Here is a 20,949-nt window from a genome sequence, read left to right on the forward strand (position 1 = left end):
TCGTATTCAGACTTCAAAAGCAATTCCTTTTCTAAGAAGTGTTTTGAAATGTCCTGACAATGTGTAAGGTTTTGGATGTAGATTTGCTCGCTCAACCTGGGCTACAAATCTTCTCAAAACTCGCTAATATGTGAGGTACGAAATAAATGCAAGTTATTCTTTTCATGAATAAAAGGTCTTATCTTTTTAGGGCAATTGCTTGGACAGCAATTATCTTGAAAAATGTAAAGGTTTACTTATGGAATAGTTAATAATGGAAGTGTTATGCAGGAACTGATTTGCTCTTGTCAGTGTTCCTCTTCAGGAGCAGCCTCTGCGGAGCTGGTTTGCATTCATCAATCCGGATCACTGTGAAAACTGCCTTGTGTGAAGGCAGGTGAGTGAATGTTCTCATTACAGTAGGTTACAAGAACAAATAGAGAAGAAATTTTATGAACTCCGAAATATTACCATGGTGAAGTACCATAATTTCCCAGTTTTTACTAGCTCGCCTTAATCGAACATCAATAAGATTCCACTCTTGGCACCACCTCATTAATACAACACACCAAGCACTCGGGCAACCGTTTGGCTTCTTTGGCACATGCGCATCCATGTTCCTGCACAGCACGTTTCATTGCTGGCAGAAATATGCATCAAGTCTTGCAGAAAACCTTGCAAATCAGGATTACGAAGTTTGTTGCCAACCTAAGCTCTTTGTATCACTATGATCGGGTTGAGGTTGTCAACTAATTTAATGAGAATTGTTTGAAAAACTCCGAAAACCGCAAACATTCTACTTCATTATTTTTGCTTCTCCAAATTCCAACATGGCTGTTGCTTATCCTTACAGGTGAAGGTGTCATCATATTAGGTAGACATTTTCAGAATTCTTCCCCACCCCCCTCCAGTGACGATAAAGAATTGGTGATCTATGCCCAAGTCATGAGAAAGATGAGAAGGTGCTGCTTTATCCTGGATGATGTGGACCTTCTTGAACATTGTGTATGCATCCATTAAAGGTGAGCAGGAAGTATTCAATCGCCTTGGGCCTTGAAAACAATTAGAAAGCTTTATTAGGGCAGGAAACAAGCCAATTATCATATACCCTTCTTTCGTAACAACACTGCTGATATCTACACTTAGATTCATCTTCTGGTCAAAGATTGATGCATCTATAATAATGCTATTAAAGGAAGAGGATAGATGGAGTCTCTTTTGTTGAAAGTACTCATTACCTGACATTTAGCTTGTGCAAACATAATATTGGCCTTCCTCACCAGAAGAGTTGAGTGTAGAAGGCGTTTTGTTGCAGTTTGTGTAGAAGTTTTGTGAGGCCTCACCTGGAGCATTGTTACAGGCAAAAGTGAGTGCAGATGTTGGAAATCAGAGTCTAGATTAGAATGGTGCTGGAAAAGCACAGCAGGTCAGGCAGCTTCCGAGGAGCAGGAAAATTGACATTTCGGACAGGAACCCTTCATCAAAACTGAAGACAGGGACTCTCCAGGGTGGAAAGATAAATGGGAAGGGAGGGGGGAGGTGGAGCTGGGGAGAAGAGTACAATAGGTGATGGGGGTGGGGATGAAGGTGATAGGTCAGGGAGGAGAGGGTGGAGTGGATAGGTGGGAAGGGAGATTGGCAAGTAGGACAGGTCATGGGGACAGTGCTGAGCTGGAAGGTTGGAACTGAGGTAAGGTGGGGGGAGGGGAAATGAGGAAATTGGTGAAGTCCACATTGATGCCCTGGGGTTGAAGTGTTCCGAGGCGGAAGATGAGGCATTCTTCCTCCAGGCATCGGGTGGTGAGGGAGCGGCGGTGGAGGAGGCCCAGAACCTGCATGTCCTCAGCAGATTGGGAGGGGGAGTTGAAATGTTGGGCCACGGGGCGGTGTGGTTGATTGGTGCAGGTGTCCCAGAGATGTTCCCTGAAGTGCTCTGCGAGGAGGCATCCAGTCTCCCCAATGTAGAGGAGACCGCATCGGGAGCAACGGATGACATTAGTGGATGTGCAGGTGAAACGTTGATGGATGTGGAAGGCTCCATTAGGGCCTTGGATGGAATTGAGGGAGGCGGTGTGGGCACAGGTTTTGCAATTCCTGCGGTGGCAGGGGAAGATGCCAGGAAGGGAGGGTGGGTTGTTGGGGGACGTGAACCTGACCAGGTAGTCGCAGAGGGAACAGTCTTTGTGGAAAGCAGAAAGGGGTGGGGAGGGAAATATATCCCTGGTGGTGGGGTCCATTTGGAGGTTGTGGAAATGTCGGCAGATGATGTAGTTTATGTGGAGGTTGGTAGGGTGGAAGGTGAGCACCGGGGGGTTCTGTCCTTGTTACAGTTGGAGGGGTGGGGTCTGAGGGCGGAGGTGCGGGATGTGGATGAGATGCATTGAAGGGCATCTTTAACCACATGGGAAGGGAAATTGCAGTCTCTAAAGAAGAAGGCCATCTGGTGTGTTCTGTGGTGGAACTGGACCTCCCGGGAGCAGATCCGGCGGAGGCGGACGAATTGGGAATACGGGATGGCATTTTTGCAGGCGGTAGGGTGGGAAGAATTGTAATCCAGGCAGCTGTGGGAGGCGGTGGGTTTGTAAAAAATGTCAGTGTCAAGTCAGTCATCATTAATGGAGATGGAGAGATCCAGGAAGGGGAGGGAGGTGTCAGAGATGGTCCAGGTAAATTTAAGGTCAGGGTGGAATGTGTTGGTGAAGTTGATGAATTGCTCAACCTCCTCGCGGGAGCACGAGGTGGCGCCAATGCAGTCATCAATGTCACGGAGGAAGAGGTGGGGAATGGTGCCGGTGTAACTACGGACGATGGACTGTTCTACATAGCTAAAAAAGAGACAGGCATAGCTGGGGCCCATCCGGGTGCCCATGGCTACCCCTTTGGTCTGGAGGAGGTGGGAGGATTCGAAGGAGAAATTGTTAAGGTTGAGACCAGTTCAGCCAGACAAATGAGAGTGTAGTGGGAGGGTACTGTTGGGGACGTTGGGAGAGGAAGAAATGGAGGGCTTGGAGGCACTAGTCATTGCAGATGGAGATGGAGAGGGATTGGATATCCATGGTGAAGATGAGACATTGGGGGCCGGGGAAACGGAAGTCTTGGAGGAGGTGGAGGGCGTGGGCGGTGTCTCGAACGTTTGTGGGGAGTGCCTGAACCGGGGGATAGAACAGTGTCGAGGTAGGTAGAGATGAGTTTAGTGTGGCAGGAGCATGCTGAGACAATGGGTTGGCCAGGGTGGTCAGGCTTGTGGATCTTGGGAAGGAGGTAGAATTGGGTGGTGCGGGGTTCCCGGACTATGAGGTTGGAAGATGTGGGTGGGAGATCTCCTGAGGTGAGGAGGTTGTGCATGGTCTGGTAGATTGGGTGTCCACCCTCCCCCACCCTCCTCTGTGACCTATCATCTTCATCCCCACCCCATCCACCATTGTACTCTTTGCGACCTTCTCCCCAGCTCCACTCCTCTCCCATTTATCTCTCCACCCCGGACGCTCCCTGCCTTCAGTCCTGATGAAGGGCTTTTGCCCGAAACGTCGATTTTCCTGTTCCTCGGATGCTGCCTGGAGCATTGTTACAGTTTTGGTCTCCTTATGAAAGGAAGTATATACTTGTCGTGGAGGGAGTTCAGCAGAGGTTTGCTGGATTAATTCTTGGAATAGTGGAATTATTTTAAGGAAACTTGGTCCATATTGTTTAGCATTTTGAAGAATGAAAGGTGATCTCATGGAAATTTCCAACATTTGAACAGGGTATGATGGGTGGATGCAAAGAAAATGTTTCTCTTGACTGGTAAATCTCAAAATAAGGGGCAGGCCATTTAAAACAGATGAGTAGGAATTTCTTCACTCTCAGGGTGGTCAGTCTTTGGAATTTTCTACCCCAGAGGACTGTCGAAGCTTAATCATGAACATGTCTATATGGAAATCGATAAGATTTCTGGAAATTGAGATTAAGGGTTCTGGAGACAATGTTGAAAATGATCAGCAATGATCTAGAATGGGGCAGGACATGGTGGATGGGCTGAATGACCTAGTCCTGTTCTTGTGTTCCTGAATGTTGCCCACTACTTATCAGCCCAAACCTCCATTTTACTAAGGGCTTGTTAGAGGCTCTCAAGGATTATTTCATTGCTATGAATGTAATTGAATATTATAGACTTATCTGTAATCAGTCACACTGCTTAGGCAGAGGAGAAGTCTTTTATAAGCAGCTAAAAATGGTTGCATTGAGGTTACTTCCCTGAGTAACTGCTGCAGTCATTTCTTTGACATAACTTCATGACCACCATCATTTAAAGTGCTACACTTGATGTTACTATGACACAGAGGGCAGTTAATTTCACCTTTCCTCTGTCATTTAGGTTTTTCAATATTGTCTGGATCAAGGTCATGTGGTTGAAGCTAATAAAACCAAATTGAGAATTGAACAGATCTAAGGCTAATTCTGATGAAAGGTCACTGACCTGAGATGTTAATGCTGCTTCTCTCTCTGCAGGTGCTGAAGAACGATTGAGTAGTTCCTGCCTTTCCTGTTTTTTTCAGGTTTCCAGTATCTACGATATCATATTTTTGTATCAGTAAACAGATTATTTGTAATTTTATTTCTATTTATGTGAGGAACTATTGGAGATACCATGCATATCCAGTCAGTGCATTATCCCATGTTGTCATTTTCCTGAGGGGCTGCAGATTTTGGTCTGGTTTTGGGTGTAGCCCTCACAGCTGGAATTGACAGAATTACATTGTTGGCTACTACCTAAGAAACCCACACTTCCACAGTCTGTCAAAATGGCATATCTGACTCGAATGTGAACAAAGCCTCACAGTTACGTTTTACATCTCTGGCATTCAGACTTCTGAGACATCTGAGGATACATGTTCTAAAAACAAGTCTTAATGCCTCCAACAACATTGTCTTACTGTGTTTATTAACAATGCTTATTTTGTTTCCCCCGTTGTTATAGGCACCAAAATAAATAGGTATCAGATACCAAAGGCTTGACATCATGTTTATCCTTCTCGATGGTATGGTAACAAATACTGCATGCAATACTTTAAAAGTATTAATATATTGAGAAATACAAACAATTTACTTTGAATAAACATTAATTCAAAGGAAATCTCATTGGTTATTAAATATTTTATTAAATTTAACTTGACTTAGGAAACATAACCCTCCAGTTTCATTTAGAGCTTATTTTGGAATGCTCGTGTTTTGCATTCTGCTGCTTCACATTTCTTAGCACCTCTTAGTCTATCACCTGATTCTGGAACTACAACAATGTATTTATGAAGTGTGATAAGCTCCTCTGTATAGATTAAGCAATTTGGCTGATTAGTGAAGGTATTACATAACATAGAGTTTAACAATTCACTTACAGAATTCAAACGTTATTATAATTGAGCTTTTTCTTATTGGGATTCATAAAAGAGGAGACATGAATGTGGAAGTTAATGATTGGGAATTTTAAAAATTCTTTTGTAAATGATAGATTATTGTAAGAATTTCTGAAGAATAAATGGAAGGAGCAGAAATGCAACACATTGCAAGTAGAAAAATATCAAAACCTAGACATGGATGACTGAACTATACAGGAAAATGGTAAAAGGAGTAGTTATAACTGAAATTTTAAAACATTTTTTTCATAAGTGTTCACAGTAGATTATGTTTTGAGTATTCCCAGTCCTATATCCAAGTAGTCAAAGACTAGGGAATTAAGGAATGTCACCAAAATTATAATTGCTAATTAATTATTACCACGGTGTCAGTACCAGATGAAGTGTGTCTATCTAAAGTCTGGGAAGAGCTGTGATTGGGCTAAGAAACTTGGCTTGGGAATGAAGAACTGCTCAGAATTCTCACTTCTGATTACAATTCAGTATCCTCATCTGAAAGTGGACATATATGGACATGAGGTGAAGACAGAATGATATCCACAAAGAACAGACAGATAAGAGAAACACACCATCCTCTGTAATAATAAATTGAAGATCATCTAGCCATACTGCTGATCATAAACGACAGCTAGTGAGAGTGACTAATCAAAATAATCGGATAAATTTACACACCATGAAAAGAGGGAAAGGAACAAAAAGAAGAGATCAAAGGGAATGGAGATATGGATGTATATGCAGCTGAGTGAGGGATGTTGGGGGGAGCTAGAAGGTAAAGAAGTGCAGGCCAGCAGAAAATGCAATAGCACAAAGTGAAGGGAAGTTGGAAGTGCATGAAAAGCAAAGAGGTGAGAGGATTGGAGAAAACAAGAAGGAATATGTAAGAGAGTGACAGAATTTGAGTGAGGAGGGGAGAGGAATGCAAGTTAGGGCTAGGTGGAAGTGTAGAATTGAAGATGAGTTCAAAGTTTGTGAGAAGATTTGTAGCTCGGGTGCTCATTGTTGTGGTTCTGTTTGCCGAGCTGGGAATTTGTGTTGCAGACGTTTCGTCCCCTGTTTATGTGACATCCTCAGTGCTTGGGAGACTCCTGTGAAGCGCTTCTGTGATGTTTCCTCCGGCATTTATAGTGGTTTGAATCTGCCACTTCCGGTTGTCAGTTCCAGCTGTCCGTTGCAGTGGTCGGTATATTGGGTCCAGGTCGATGTGCTTATTGATTGAATCTGTGGATGAGTGCAATGCCTCTAGGAATTCCCTGGCTGTGCTCTGTTTGGCTTGTCCTATAATAGTAGCATTGTCCCAGTCGAATTCATGTTGCTTGTCATCTGCGTGTGTGGCTACTAAGGATAGCTGGTCGTGTCGTTTCGTGGCTAGTTGGTGTTCATGGATGCGGATCGTTAGCTGTCTTCCTGTTTGTCCTATGTAGTGTTTTGTGCAGTCCTTGCATGGGATTTTGTACACTACATTGGTTTTGCTCATGCTGGGTATCGGGTCCTTCATTCTGGTGAGCTGTTGTCTGAGAGTGGCTGTTGGTTTGTGTGCTGTTATCAGTCCTAGTGGTCGTAGTAGTCTGGCTGTCAGTACTACTAGTGTTTTGAGTATTTACTACATATATATTTTAATTAGAAGCAGGGATAGAGTATAATGCCTTCAATTTGCTGATGACACAAGAATAGGCAGGAGGGCAAGTGATGAGAAAATCAGGAATCTCTAAGGGATTATAGATAAGTTCAGTGAGTGGGCAAAAAGTTGGCGGTTTGGAGTTAAATGTAGAAAAATGGAGAACATGCACTTTGGTCGAAAGCAGCAAAAGGCAGGCTATTATTTAAATACAGAAATTCTGTAAAACACTGCAACACAGAGGGATATAGGTGTTTTGTGCATGAAGCAGAACAAGTTAACATGCAAAGTTTTAAAAATTCATTAATGGGACATGAGTGTCGCTGGCTGGCCAGCATTTATTACTCGTCCATGGTTGCCTTTGAGAAGATGGTAAGCTGCTTTCTATAACTTCTGCAGTCCACATGCTGTAAGTTGACCAACAATGCCTTTATCGAGGGAATTCCAGGATGCTGACCTGTGAAGGAACTGCAATATATTTCCAACTCAGGATGGTGAGTGGCTTGGAGGGGATCTTGCAAGTGGTGATGCTTCCATATATCTGCTACCTTTGTCCTTCTAGAGGGAAGTGCTTGTGAGTTTGGAAGGTGTTACCTAAGGATCGTGGGTGAATTTCTGCAGTGCATGTATAGATAGTATGTACAGCAAATAATTAAGAGAACAAACAGCATTTTGGGTTTTATTGCTGAGGAGTTGGTGTTTAGAATAGGAAGTCTTGTTTCAACTGTACAGGGTGTTGGTGAGGCCATACCTGGTGTTCATGTAATGTGGGGCAGCACGGTGGCTCAGTGGTTAGTGCTGCCACCTCACATACACCAGGGACCCAGGTTCAATTCCAGCCTCGGGCGACTGACTGTGTGGAGTTTGCACGTTCTCCCTGTGTCTGCATGGGTTTCCTCCGGGTGCTCCAGTTTCCTCCCACAGTCCAAAGATGTGCAGGTTAGGTGAATTGGCCATGCTAAATTGCCCATAGTGTTAGGTGCATTAGTCAGAGGGAAATGAGTCTGGGTGGGTTAGTCTTCAGAGGGTCGGTGTGGACTGGTTGGGCTGAAGGGCCTGTTTCCACACTGTAGGGAATTTAAATCTAATCTAGAAAGTTTTGGTCCTTATATTTAAGAAAAGGATATATTGGCATTAGAAACAGTTCAAAAGATATCCACTCGACTAATTCTTTGAAAGAGAGGGTTGATTTATCAAGACGACTCAACAGGTTTAGACCCTTATGTATTAGAGTTTATAAAAATGAAGGATGATCGTATTGAAACGTGCAAAATTCTGAAGGGTTTGATACAGTAGATGTTGAGGCAATGCTTTCACTAATGGGGAGTCTCAAACTAGGGAAATAAATTTTAAATGTAATCCTGTTATTCTGTTACTGAGATACAAAAGAATTACTTCTATGTCAGGGAATGTCCAGAATTCTCTACCTGGAGAGTTTTATGGGCCAGATCACTGATAGTATTTAAAGAGGAGGCAGGTAGATTTTTGAAATATCGAGGAATTGAGGTATGCAGAGTCAGCATGAAAGAAGAGTTCAAGCCTCCGGTAGATCTTATAGGATGGTGGAGAAGGTTTGAGAGGCTGAGTATTCTCCTCCTATTTCTTACACTTTTCTGTGTTACAAAATTGAATTGCAAGCATTTTATTATGAGCCATCCCATTTGGGCCTTTTAAAAATAACTTCATCCTGTTCTCCCCAAATTAAGTATCAGATTTCAACACAGTGCACACATTGAATATGGCTCTGGGAAGAACTGATGTGGCAAAGATGCAGATCCTGTTTTTTTTATTAGGATCCCTTAATATTGGGAAACATGGAAAATTGGCTTTTCCTTTTAAAAAGTGTGTGGATTGTCACAGCTGCTACGGTGGAACTTAGCACGACTGCCAAAATATAAGAAGAATTTTCACAGCTGTATTAGCTGTCGGTTGACCAGAAGTCTCCTCAGCGAGTTGAACGCTTTCAATAAAATATTTCCTTTTCCAGCTTTATGGTTATAGAGCACCAAGCCTTATAGAATAGCTTCATGGAAGAGCTGTCTAATTGTAATGAAGGAACAGCAGTGAAGTTAACTTAATTGTTTCCTTCTCCTTTGTCACTGAAAGTGATACAAGATTATGATTCCATCCTATTTGTTTGTAAACAATATAAAAATTTAGGCCAGCAGTAATATCCTGTATTACCTCTGCCTTTTAAAAGTAGTAAATATTAACAGTTTTACCCTAGTTTCTTCATTTGTTGGTAAGATGGATGGATTTTGTGGAGGCTTGGTGCACAGAAATCCTTTGACCAAGAAACATTTTCTGTTTTAAGATCAGCATTCAGATAGTGTATAACCCTTGATTTTTTTTTGTAGATGTCCTAAATACCAAAAGGGGCAAAATTATCATTGGATATGCATAAAAATAAACATAGAAATGTAGGCCACTGCCATTGCACGATATTTGAGACATCTGGAATAATTAAAAATCTCATTGTAAATTCTACTGGTGTTTTAATTGAACAAAGAATTAATTAGAAGTGTGTAAATGTTATGCTGTAGTGTAATATTGAGTTAAGAGTGGGGCAGACATCTGGCTGCTGGAAGTCAATCATCTAAACTTCGAAATATCATTGCAGTAAATCCTCATGGTAGTGTTCAACTATTTCACCAATGACCTTTCCTATATCATAAGATCAGATGTGGGAAGTCTGCTGATGGTTGCTTGATTTTTAGCACCATTTACAAAACCTTCAGGTGCTGAAGAAGTCAATGTACAAATGCAATAAGACTTGGACAACATCCAGAACATAGAACATAGAAAAGTACAGCACAGAATGTTGTGCGAGGATTATTCCTAATCTAAAATAAAATAACCTAACCTATGCATCCCTCAACTCACTGCTATCCATCTGCATGTCCAGCAGATGCTTAAATATCCCCAATGACTCTGCTTCCACCACCACCGCTGGTAACGCATTCCATGCATTCACAACTCTCTGCGTAAAGAATCTTCCTCTGATGTCTCCTCTATAGGTTCCTCCTAATATCTTAAAACTATGACCCTTCGTACCAGTCAATCCATCCCTGGGGAAAGGTCTCTGGCCGTTGATTCTATCCATGTCTCTCATTACCTTATATACCTCAATCAGGTCACCTCTCTTCCTCCTTCTCTCCAGTGAGAAAAGTCCGAGCTTAGTCAACCTCTCTTCATAAGGCAAGGCCTCCAGTCCAGGCAGCATCCTGGTAAACCTTTGCCCCCTCTCCAAAGCCTCTGTATCTTTCCTATAGTAGGGTGACCAGAACTGGACACAATATTCCAAGTGTGGTCTCACCAGGGTCTTGTAGAGCTGTAGCAAAACCTCGCGGCTCTCAAACTTGACCCCTCCCCCCCACTAATGAAAGCCAAAACGCTATATACTTTCTTAACGACCCTACCCACTTGGGTGGCAACTTTCAAGTTCGACCTTCCAAAATGTATCACTTTGCATTTATCCAGGTTCAACTCCATCTGCCAGTTCTCAGCCCAGCTCTGCATCCTGTCTATGAACACTGCAGCCTGCAAATAGCCCTCAATGCTATCAACGGCACCTCCAACCTTTGTGTCATCGGCAAATTTACTAACCCACCCCTCCCACTCCTCATCCAAATCATTTATAAAAACTACAAAGAGCAGAGGCCCAAGAACAGAGCCCTGCAGGACACCACTCACCACTGACCTCCAGGCAGAATACTTTCCATCTACAACCATCCTCTGCCTTCTGCCAGTCAACCAATTCTGAATCCAGACACCAAATCTCCCTGTATCCCATACCTCCTGACTTTATGAATGAACCTACCATGGAGAACCGTATCAAATGCCTTGCTGAAGTCCATATACACCACATACCCTACTTGACCTTCATCGACCTGTCTCATCACCTCCTCAAAGAACTCAAGATTTGTGAGGCATGATCTGCCCCTCACAAAGCTATGCTGACTGCCTTTAGTCACTCTATGCTTTTCCAAATAGTCGTAAATCCTATCCCTCAGAACCTTGCTGACCACAGACTTAAGACTGACTGGTCTGTAATTGCCAGGAATTTCCCTATTACCCTTCTTGAAAAGAGGAACAACATTCGCCTCCTTCCAATCCTCCGGTATGACTCCCGTGGTGAGTGAGGAAGCAAAGATCTTCGCCAGCGGCTTAGCAACCTCCGTTCTCGCTTCCCAGAGCAACCTAGGATAAATCTAGGATTAGTAATCTAATCTAATCTGGTCGGGCCCTGGGGACTTATCAATCTTAATATTTGCGAAAATTTCCAGCACATCATCTTCATCAATCTTGATCTGTTCAAGCCTGTTTCCCAGTTCCTCAAAGTTCTCATTCACAACAAGGTCCCTTTCCTTAGTGAAAACCAAAGGAAAAAACTCATTTAGTGCTTCCCCTATTTGCTCAAACTCCACGCACAAGTTCCCTACTCAATCCCTGACTGGCTATACCTTCTCCCTGATCATTCTCTTATTCCTCATGTATGAGTAAAATGCCCTTGGGTTCTCCCTAATCCTTTCTGCCAAGCCTTTTTCATGCCCCTTCCTGGCTCTCCTCAGTCTATTTCTGAGCTCCTTTCTAGCAAGCCTGTAATCCTCTAAAGCTATGCTAAACCCTTGCTTCCTCCGCCTTACATAAGCTGCCTTCTTCCTTTTGATGAGAAGCTCCACTGTTCTCGTCATCCAAGGCTCCTCAATCTTACCCCATCTTGCCTGTCTCAGAGGGATAAATCTGTGTAGCACTCGTAACAACTGCTCCTTAAAAAGTCTCCACATGTCTGTTGTGCCCTTTCTGTGGAACAATTGCTCTCAATTTGTACTTCCCAACCCTTGTCTGATAGCGTCATATTTTCCTTTGCCCCAATTAAATATCTTCCCTTGGTAACTGCTCCTTTCCCTCTCCAAGTAAATGTGAGGCAGTTGTGGTCACCACCACCAAAGTGTTCTCCCCCTGCGAAATCTGACACCTGTTCTGGCTCATTGTCAAGCACCAAATCCAAAATGGCCTCCCCCTTCGTCGGTCTGTCTACATGCTGAGTAAGGAAACCCTCCTGAACACACCTGACAAAAACAACTCCATCCAAACCATCTATACTAAGGAGGCTTCAGTCAATATTGGGAAAGTTGAAGTTACCCATAACAGCCCTGCTACATCTGCATTTTTCCAAAATCTGCTGACCTAGGAGTTCTTCAATCTCCCTACTGCTATTAGGGGGTCTGTAGAAAACCCCCAATGAGGTGGCTGCACCCTTGCTGTTCCTAACTTCCACCCACACTGACTCAGTAGACAAACCTTCCCCAACTACGTTTCTGTAGCTGTGATGCACTCTCTGATTAGCAATGCAACACCTCCCCCTCTTTTTCCACCCAAGCCCGTTCTTTTTAAACATTCTAAACGCTGGAATGTCAAGCAACCATTCCTGTCCCTGTGAAACCCACGTCTCAGTTATGGCCACAACATTGTAGTTCCAAGTACTGATCCATGCTCTAAGTTCATCACTCTTATTTCTGACACTCCTTGCGTTAAAGCAGACACACTTTAACCGATCCCTTTGTTTCGTCATATGAAGCACCTTCCCGATAGATTCACTACATCCTGTCACTGCTCCATCTACAATTACCCCCCCCTCGTGGATATGTAGGTCTGGTTCACATCCCCTCGCCAAACTAGTTTAAAACCTCCTGAGCCACACAAACAAATCTCCCACCCAGGACATTTATGCCCCTCTAGTTCAGGTGTAATCTGTCCATCATATACAGGCCCTACCTTCCCCAGAAGGCATCACAATGGTCTAAGTATCTGAAGCCCTCCCTCCTGCACCAGCCTCACAGCCACCTGTTAAGCTGCATTCACTGACTGTTCCTCACCTCACTGTCTCATGGCATCGGTAGCAAACTCGAGATCACGACTCTACTCGTCCTGCTCTTCAGCTTCCAACCTAACTCTCTATAGTCACTTTTCAGATCCTCAATCCCTTTCCTAGCTATGTCATTGGTGTCAATATGTACCACGATTTCTGGCTGCTCACCCTCCCCCCCTCAGCATCCTGTAAACCCAATCAGTGATATCCCGGATCCTGGCACCAGGGAGGCAACATACCTTCTGGGAGTCCCGTTCCTGACCATAAAATCTCCTGTCAATCCGTTTAAGTCCTGAGTCCCCAACTACTAGCGCTTTTCTATTCTCCCTCCTTCCCCTCTGAGCCTCCGCGCCAGAGACCTGACAACTATGGCTTTCCCCTGGTAGGCCATCCCCACCAGCAGTGTCCAAAACAGTACACTTGTTGCTAAGGGGAACGGCCACAGGAGATCCCTGCTCTATCTATTGGCTCTCTTTCCTCCCCCTGTCTGTAACCCAGCTGTCCTTATCCTGTATCTGAGGAGTGACCACCTCTCTGTATGTTCTCTTAATTTCTCCCTCAGCCTCCCAGATGATCTGGAGTTAATCCAGCTCCAGCTCCAGTTGCCTAACTCGGGGCTCACTCACTTAAAAACTTCCTGGCAGTCCTTGTTTCTCTCCACCCTCTCTCCTCGCTGCTCTGTACATCCAGGGTTAGATTGTACGTCGCAAATAAAACCCATGCCATACAAGTGCCAAGCAATGACCATCCTCAAGAAGAGAGAATCCAACTTTCAACATTTGACAAAAAATAACATTTTGCTGAAAAGTTTGAAATTGTTTGATGGATAATTTATAGGAATGCCCAAGTGAGGTAACTAGATGTATCTTAAATACCTTTGGAAATACCTGCTCCAGCTAAACTACTAAGTCTGGCTTCTGAACAAATGGCATGTTGCTGAACTATAGCCTTTGCTAACTATAGATATAGTTAAACGGGCAACAGACTAATGGTAGTATGTTTGTAAGGATGGAGTCTTAAGGTGGCTGCAGTCAAAGAAAAGCACCTTGGTCTCACTTCCATTGTCAGCATGTTCATGAAGACAGCATTTTGACAAGTAGCTTCTTTCTACTAAATAAATTGCCAAAAACTTTCCTTTTTGTGGACAAATGTTCTAGGCAAGTATGTACAGATTACATGGAGTCAGTGTGTGATGCTGGAAAAGCATAGCAGGTCAGGTAGCATCTGAGGAGCAGGAGAGTCAACGTTTCGGGCAAAACCCCTTCCTAATGAAGGGCTTTTGCTCAAAACGTTGACTCTCCTGCGCCTCAGCTGCTGCATGACCTGCTATGCTTTTCCAGCACCACACTCTTGACTCTAATCTCCAGCATCTGTAGTCCTCACTTTCACCTAGATTACATGGAAACAGGCCAACCTCCTAGGAAATGCTCTGAATTCTTCTTCAAAATACAATCATGGTGAAATGAGTGAACATACTTATGAGTTTCCCCAAAATGTTTACAATCCAGAAGACAGTGGAGTTTCAAAGCTCCTTGTGGTTTCGTAAAGCCATTAGAATAAAAATCTTTTCTTCCCCTTCTCAAACCCTTTTTATTTGGAGTACACATTACATTAATCACTTTGCATTGGAAATGTGCCAGAGTTTTAGCTTCCTAAGTGATCAAAAATATTTTTTCACTTTATTCAGTAAATCCTAACATTTAATTTGAAAGGTGCAACTGGCTGGATTCTCCATTACGGAGTGGGACTTGGTTTTACTAAAAATCCTGCGAAGTGTTTTCAGTGAATTGTACATAAACTATGTTTGGATTAAAGGCAATAATAAGGAGAGGGTAACTGACAAGTCTATTTTGCTGCACTAGATGGTGCTCTGAATTTTAACTGTGGCAGGAACAATAGACCAAGAAATACCTCTTGGCCAACCAACTCCAATGCAAAAAAGACCCAGTGATTTGAGCTTTCAGAAAGAATTGAAGTGTCTAACTAGTGAAAACTTTTGACAAATATTTTTAGCTTTCCACGCAGTGCAGAGGATGGGGTGCATGTGTGGAGGAAAAGTGAATATCTGCCACATAACAAATGGTGTCATTATTCAAGCTTCAGTTAAGCAGTAAAAGGACTGAAGAGGCCAGTGACTTCAACAATATAAGAAACGCATTTATACTTTTTTAAAAAAATGACATGTTGAAACAAGGTGAAACTTTTGACCTGCAGCAGATTTTTAAAAAATCATTAGATTCTTCTACTTTTTTTCTCATGACACCAAAGACCTCTTGCAAAAGAACTCATGTCTGCGATTTTCTCTGGGAAACGTTGGTGTATTCCTTGAGTATACACAAAAAAATCAACCTGCTTATCCAGATACATATTTTCTGACATCTTGTAATGAGGATTAGAAACTTTACTGGCTTCAAAGAAATAAGTTTTCAAATCTTCAAAGAGGTAGCTGAAAATTGTAAGTAACTGATTTTTTTAGATAGAGAGTTTCACGGGAAATTTAAACTGAAATACAAAGATTTAACAACATTTTGCTTGTAACGTTAGTCAGAAATGTAATTAAGTTGGATATTGTTGTGCGGTTTCATCATTAAACTCATCATTGTCATGAGATAACAGGGATGGCAGATGACAATGTAGTCGAACATTTATTTTTTATCATCTAGCTACTGCTATGTTCCAATGGGCGCAACAATCAGATATTCTGATGCATTATGGAACTGGACCAGACTGAGACCATAAGAATTGCATTTGCAGAATGCAACCAGTCAGGATTAAATCATGAGAGGCTGTCATTAAAATTTCATTCAAGTAACAGACAAAAAGGCACAGTGAGAAAATACACTCTTCTTGGAGAGATGACCTTTGGTCATTCCCTTTACCCTATAATAAGATTGTTCAGTTGTCATTGCATGAACTATAAAATGAAGGAAAACAAATGTAAGCAGGAGTATACTTAAGAGGGAAATCAGGAGGGCAAAAAGGGGACATGAGATAACTTTGGCAAATAGAATTAAGGAGAATCCAAAGGGTTTTTACAAATACATTAAGGACAAAAGGGTAACTAGGGAGAGAACAGAGCTCCTCAAAGATCAGCAAGGTTGCCTTTGTGCGGAGCCGCAGAAAATGGGGGAGATACTAAATGAGTATTTTGCATCAGTATTTACTGTGGAAAAGAAAATGAAAGACAGACTGTAGGGAAATAGATGGTGACATCTTGCAAAATGTCCAGATTACAGAGGAGGAAGTGCTGGATGTCTTGAAAAGGGTTAAGGTGGATAGATCCCCAGGATCTCATCAGGTGTACCTGAGAACTCTGTGGGAAGCTAGAGAAGTGATTGCTGGGCCTCTTGCTGAGATATTTGTATCATCAAGTCATAGGTGAGGTGCCAGAAGACTGGAGGTTGGCAAACGTGGTGCCACTGTTTAAGAAGGGTGGTAAGGACAAGCTAGGGAACCATGACCTCAGTGGTGGGCAAGTTGGAGGGAATCCTGAGGGACAGGATGAACATGTATTTGGAAAGGCAAGGACTGATTAGGGATAGTCAACATGGATTTGTGTGTGGGAAATCGTGTCTCACAAACTTGACTGAGTTTTTTGAAGAAGTAACAAAGAAGATTGACACGGGCAGAGCAGTAGATGTGATCTATATGGACTTCAGTAAGGCGTTTGACAAGGTTCCCCATGGGAGCCTGATTCGCGAGGTTAGATCTCATGGAATATAGGGATAACTAGTCATTTGGATACAGAACTGGCTCAAAGGTAGAAGACAGAGGGTGGTGATGGAGAGTTGTTTTTCAGACTGGAGGCCTGCGACCAGTGGAGTGCCACAAAGATTGGTGATGGGTCCTCTACATTTTGTCATTTACATAAATGATTTGGATGTGAGCATAAGAGGTACAGTTAGTAAGTTTGCAGATGACAGCAAAATTGGAGGTGTAGTGGACAGTGAAGAGGGTCACCTCAGATTACAACAGGATCTCGGCGAGATGGGCCAATGGGCTGAGGAGTGGCAGATGGAGTTTAATTCAGATAAATGCGAGGTGCTGCATTTTGGGAAAGCAAATCTTAGCAGGACTTATACACTTAATGGTAAGGTCCTAGGGTGCGTTGCTGAACAAAAAGACCTTGGAGTGCAGGTTCATAGCTCCTTGAAAGTGGAGTCGCAGGTAGACAGGATAGTGAAGACGATGTTTGGTATGCTTTCCTTTATTGGTCAGAGTATTGAGTACAGGAGTTGAGAGGTCATGGTGCGGCTGTACAGGACATTGGTTAGGCCACTGTTGGAATATTGCGTGCAATTCTGGTCTCCTTCCTATCGGAAATTTGTTGTGGAACTTGAAAGGGTTCAGAAAAGATTTACAAGCATGTTGCCAGGGTTTGAGCTGCAGAGAGAGGCTGAACAGACTGGGACTGTTTTCCCTGGAGCGTCAGAGGCTGAGGGGTGACCTTATAGAGGTTTACAAAATTATGAGGGGCATGGATAGGGTAAATGGACAAAGTCTCTTCCCTGGGGTTGGGGCGTCCAGAACTAGAGGGCATAGGTTTAGGGTGAGAGGGGAAAGATATAAAAGAGACCTAAGGGGCAACTTTTTCACGCAGAGGCTGGTACGTGTATGGAATGAGCTGCCAGAGGAAGTGGAGGAGGCTGGTACAATTGCAACATTTAAGAGGCATTTGGATGGATATATGAATAGGAAGGGTTTGGAGGAATATGGGCGGGGTGCTCGCAGGTGGGACTAGACTGGGTTGGGATATCTGGTAGGCATGGACGGGTTGGATGGAATGGTCTGTTTCCGCGCTGTACATCTCTATGACTCTAAATGTCTTAATAAACAAAAAGAAACATTTTAAAAACTCAACTAAAATGTCTTTCAGAATATACCCAACAAATAATTACTACTCAGTTTCAAGAACACAAATGCTCAGACTGAAACTAATGGGCATAAACCTTTTGAGAAAAATTATAGTCGACCAAAACAATTCAGACTGCATGGGTCCTTTCCGCTTAAAATCCTCCACTGCTGAAAACAGATGAGTTGCTGTAACTGCCCAAAAGATTGTTTTAATTAAAGTATATACAAATGTTATTTTTGTAATCATTTTCCAAAAACTATTTGGATGACTCAAGATGAAAATTAGGCTTGAGCTAGGAGTTAACAGGAAAGGACACGTCTTGAAGACTTTTGGTATTTTCATCTTCAACCCTTGTAAAAAAAAAGTTCATTGTAGAATAATGAAACAAACTATCCATAAGACTCTTATTCCTGAAGAATAACTACTTCACAGGTGCAAAGTTCAGAAAAATTTGGTCATGACTTATAATGCTAGCTCTCCCTTGCCTTTTATGTTGTCCCAAGATATCTCAGCTAAGGGGCTATAACTGAGCCTGCACTTTCATACAAGCACAGAATTAGTATGAATGAAACAGAAAAGGGAGTTCTGGATCTTACTACTATTTCTTTTAATGCAACTTGGGGGAAGCTATGCACAAAGTTTGCCTGATAGAATGGCAGACAACTGAGCCAATTCATCAAAAGTCAGTGACAACTCAATATGGACAAAGTCTTGGTGTCCCTTCAGTAGGAGGCTAGAACTAGACATTGCAATACATATTGTACATAGACAAGTTAAATTTATTAAACTGAGTGGGAAAAATACACAAAACAATTACAATTCATTGAAAATATTTAGAAAATATAATGTTAGGGAATAGATGAAATTTCTCACTCCCTTTGGCACTTATTGGGAGACATCTCCATTCTGAAAGCAATCAAGTCTGTTTATCGACTTCATTCGTACAAAAAAAAAATCGCAAATTACAGCAATATCTCATTCTTGTAATTGAATATTATAGTGATTTAAAGTATATCAGACTGTGAACTGCTAATGTGCAAAGATCTGCCTAACATAAACATCAAAACAATTTAGACTTTTAATAAAGATTCGCCATTTAAGGTTTGTATTTTAAAGCAGGTGACAGTTATCCCATGATGCAAATGATATCACCCAAATAACTTCTGTTTTTAACAATATAGTATGCAACTGAATTTATTATTTGACACCAGAACAAACTATGATTTAGAAAACTTTCTACTAGTTCAAGTTAAATTTCAGCATCTATTAGTGATCTCTTTGGAAACAAGGTATAGCAATGTGCATAATATAAAGTAAGGTATAATAATGCAGAATAAGTTCTCACGTATGGTTATTAAACCTGAAACTCTGATTATTTCACTCCTCATTGATGCTTCCTGACCTGCCTAGTATTTCCAGCATTTTCTGTTTTCATTTTATGCAGCAGACTGAAATGGCCTGGGCATTAATTCTTCTCAACAGTATATGACTTTGAAACAAAAATAAAATCTCTTCATTGTAATCTGTATCAGACTAGAAATAAAGTATCTGAATCAAATCCAGCATTTTTGAAATATAGTAGGGCTAGTATTTGTATAATGTCAAATTAGACAATATACAAGAATACAGCATTCATTTTAATTATCTTAACAATACTGTGCAAGTAAGGAATCTCATAGGTAAGTAGCTTGGAGGATTTCTCATCATAATTGTCACTACTGAAAATATAAATTGTCAGTTTCTATACAAAAGTACAATTTGCCACATAACAGTTGGACATCTGATGGGATATATCAACTTTGAAAAGACAATTTAACATGTTTCTTACCATGTCATTTCAACAGAATTGTAGGACTTTTAACATTACAAATGCAGAAATCATACTGAAATACAATGATATGAAAATAACTTATGATTTTTGATGTAAAATTTATGTTAATGTGAAGATAGACTACTTCATTTGATTGAATAGTGGGTTGCAATAGTGAGAGTACTAAAAATATCCAGGCACTCTTGAAAGCAGAGTTCCTTTATTCATTTTCAAACTTGCTATAGAGGTGATCAGAATTCTGAAGAAGACCTGAAATTTAAAAATATGATTTTAGGCCCAGAATAAATCAATATAAAATTCAAACACACAATTCAACATAATATTGAACAATATTGGGAACACTGCAGCCTAGAAATCTTATTTTGAGTGTTAAACTTTAATTAAACTCCTAAATATTAAGTTTTGGCTTTAAATTAAGTTTCCATTCTTTTTTGCTTCAATTTTGAGAGACAAGAAAATAAACTTTTGAGACACAAAGCCACTCTACTGAGAGGCTAATTCTATTGCTTAAAGACCAAGCAGTGAAATTTAATGAATTGAGATTTTTGTATAATCCTTTGGTTGGAGTGCATTTCTAATGAGACAGAATTTCTATCTCATGCTAAGATCCCCTGATGATTCTGGTAGTTGTCAGTGCCCAGCAACTATTTATATCTGAGCTAGTCTGACAGTATAAATATTGGACCAGTATTGAGAAGAATGAGAGATGATCTTGTTGAAATTTCTGAAATTCTTAAAATGGTTAGATGGAGTAGTTGCAGGAAGGACATTTCCCCTGGCTGTCTCGAAACAGGAACACAGTCTCAGACTAAAAGGCAAGCCATGTAGGACTGAGCTCACTTCGAGCTTGGTAATCTTTGGATTTCTGTACTGCAGATGGCTGTGGAAACTCAGTTATTGAGTGTGTCCAAGATGGTAATGGATCAATTTGTGGAGACTAATGACATCAAGGGATATGGAAACAGCATACCAAGTTGGCTCTGATCAATCTTGATCTATTTGAATGTGGAGCAGGTTCAGTAAGCTGAATGGCTGACTCCTGCTCCTGTACTATTTGAAGAAAAACAGTGGCGCTTTCTGGGTAGTTGGATGACTTGAGCTGTCAGAAAAGGCTAAATAGGCAGGGACTATTTTCCCTGGAGCGTCAGAGGTTGAGGGATAACCAAATAGAGGTTTATAAAATCATGAGGGGCATGGATATGTGAGTAGGCAAGGTCTTTTTCTCAGGGTAGGGTAGAGAAATCCAAAACTAGAGGTGAGAGGGAGAAGATTTAAAGGGACCTAAGGTGCAGCTTTTTCACAAAGGATGGTGCGTATATGGAATTAGCTGCTAGAGGAAGTGTTGGAGACTGGTAGAACATTTAAAATTCATCTGGATGGGTACATGAATAGCAAGGGTTTAGAGGG

General features: G+C 41.8%; 1 protein-coding gene across 3 annotated transcripts in view; it reads right to left on the reverse strand.

The window, feature by feature from the left end:
- Positions 1-460: 460 nt before the first annotated feature.
- Positions 461-20,949, reverse strand: part of LOC140480652 (pituitary tumor-transforming gene 1 protein-interacting protein-like) — a 74,124-nt gene continuing 53,635 nt past the window's right edge. The window contains exons 7-8 of one of the 3 annotated variants that reach the window (XM_072575808.1): positions 4,436-4,525; positions 461-1,031 (exon numbers count right to left, since the gene is read on the reverse strand). In XM_072575808.1, the coding sequence (XP_072431909.1) occupies positions 850-1,031; positions 4,436-4,525 (272 nt within the window). In that variant the 3' untranslated portion in view covers positions 461-849. Of the gene's footprint in view, positions 1,032-4,435; positions 4,526-18,469; positions 19,792-20,949 lie in introns of those variants that run through there. The other 2 variants (XM_072575809.1, XM_072575810.1) reach the window with 2 other exon arrangements.

Source organism: Chiloscyllium punctatum, chromosome 8, assembly GCF_047496795.1.
Source record: "Chiloscyllium punctatum isolate Juve2018m chromosome 8, sChiPun1.3, whole genome shotgun sequence".
Lineage (NCBI taxonomy): Eukaryota > Metazoa > Chordata > Chondrichthyes > Orectolobiformes > Hemiscylliidae > Chiloscyllium > Chiloscyllium punctatum.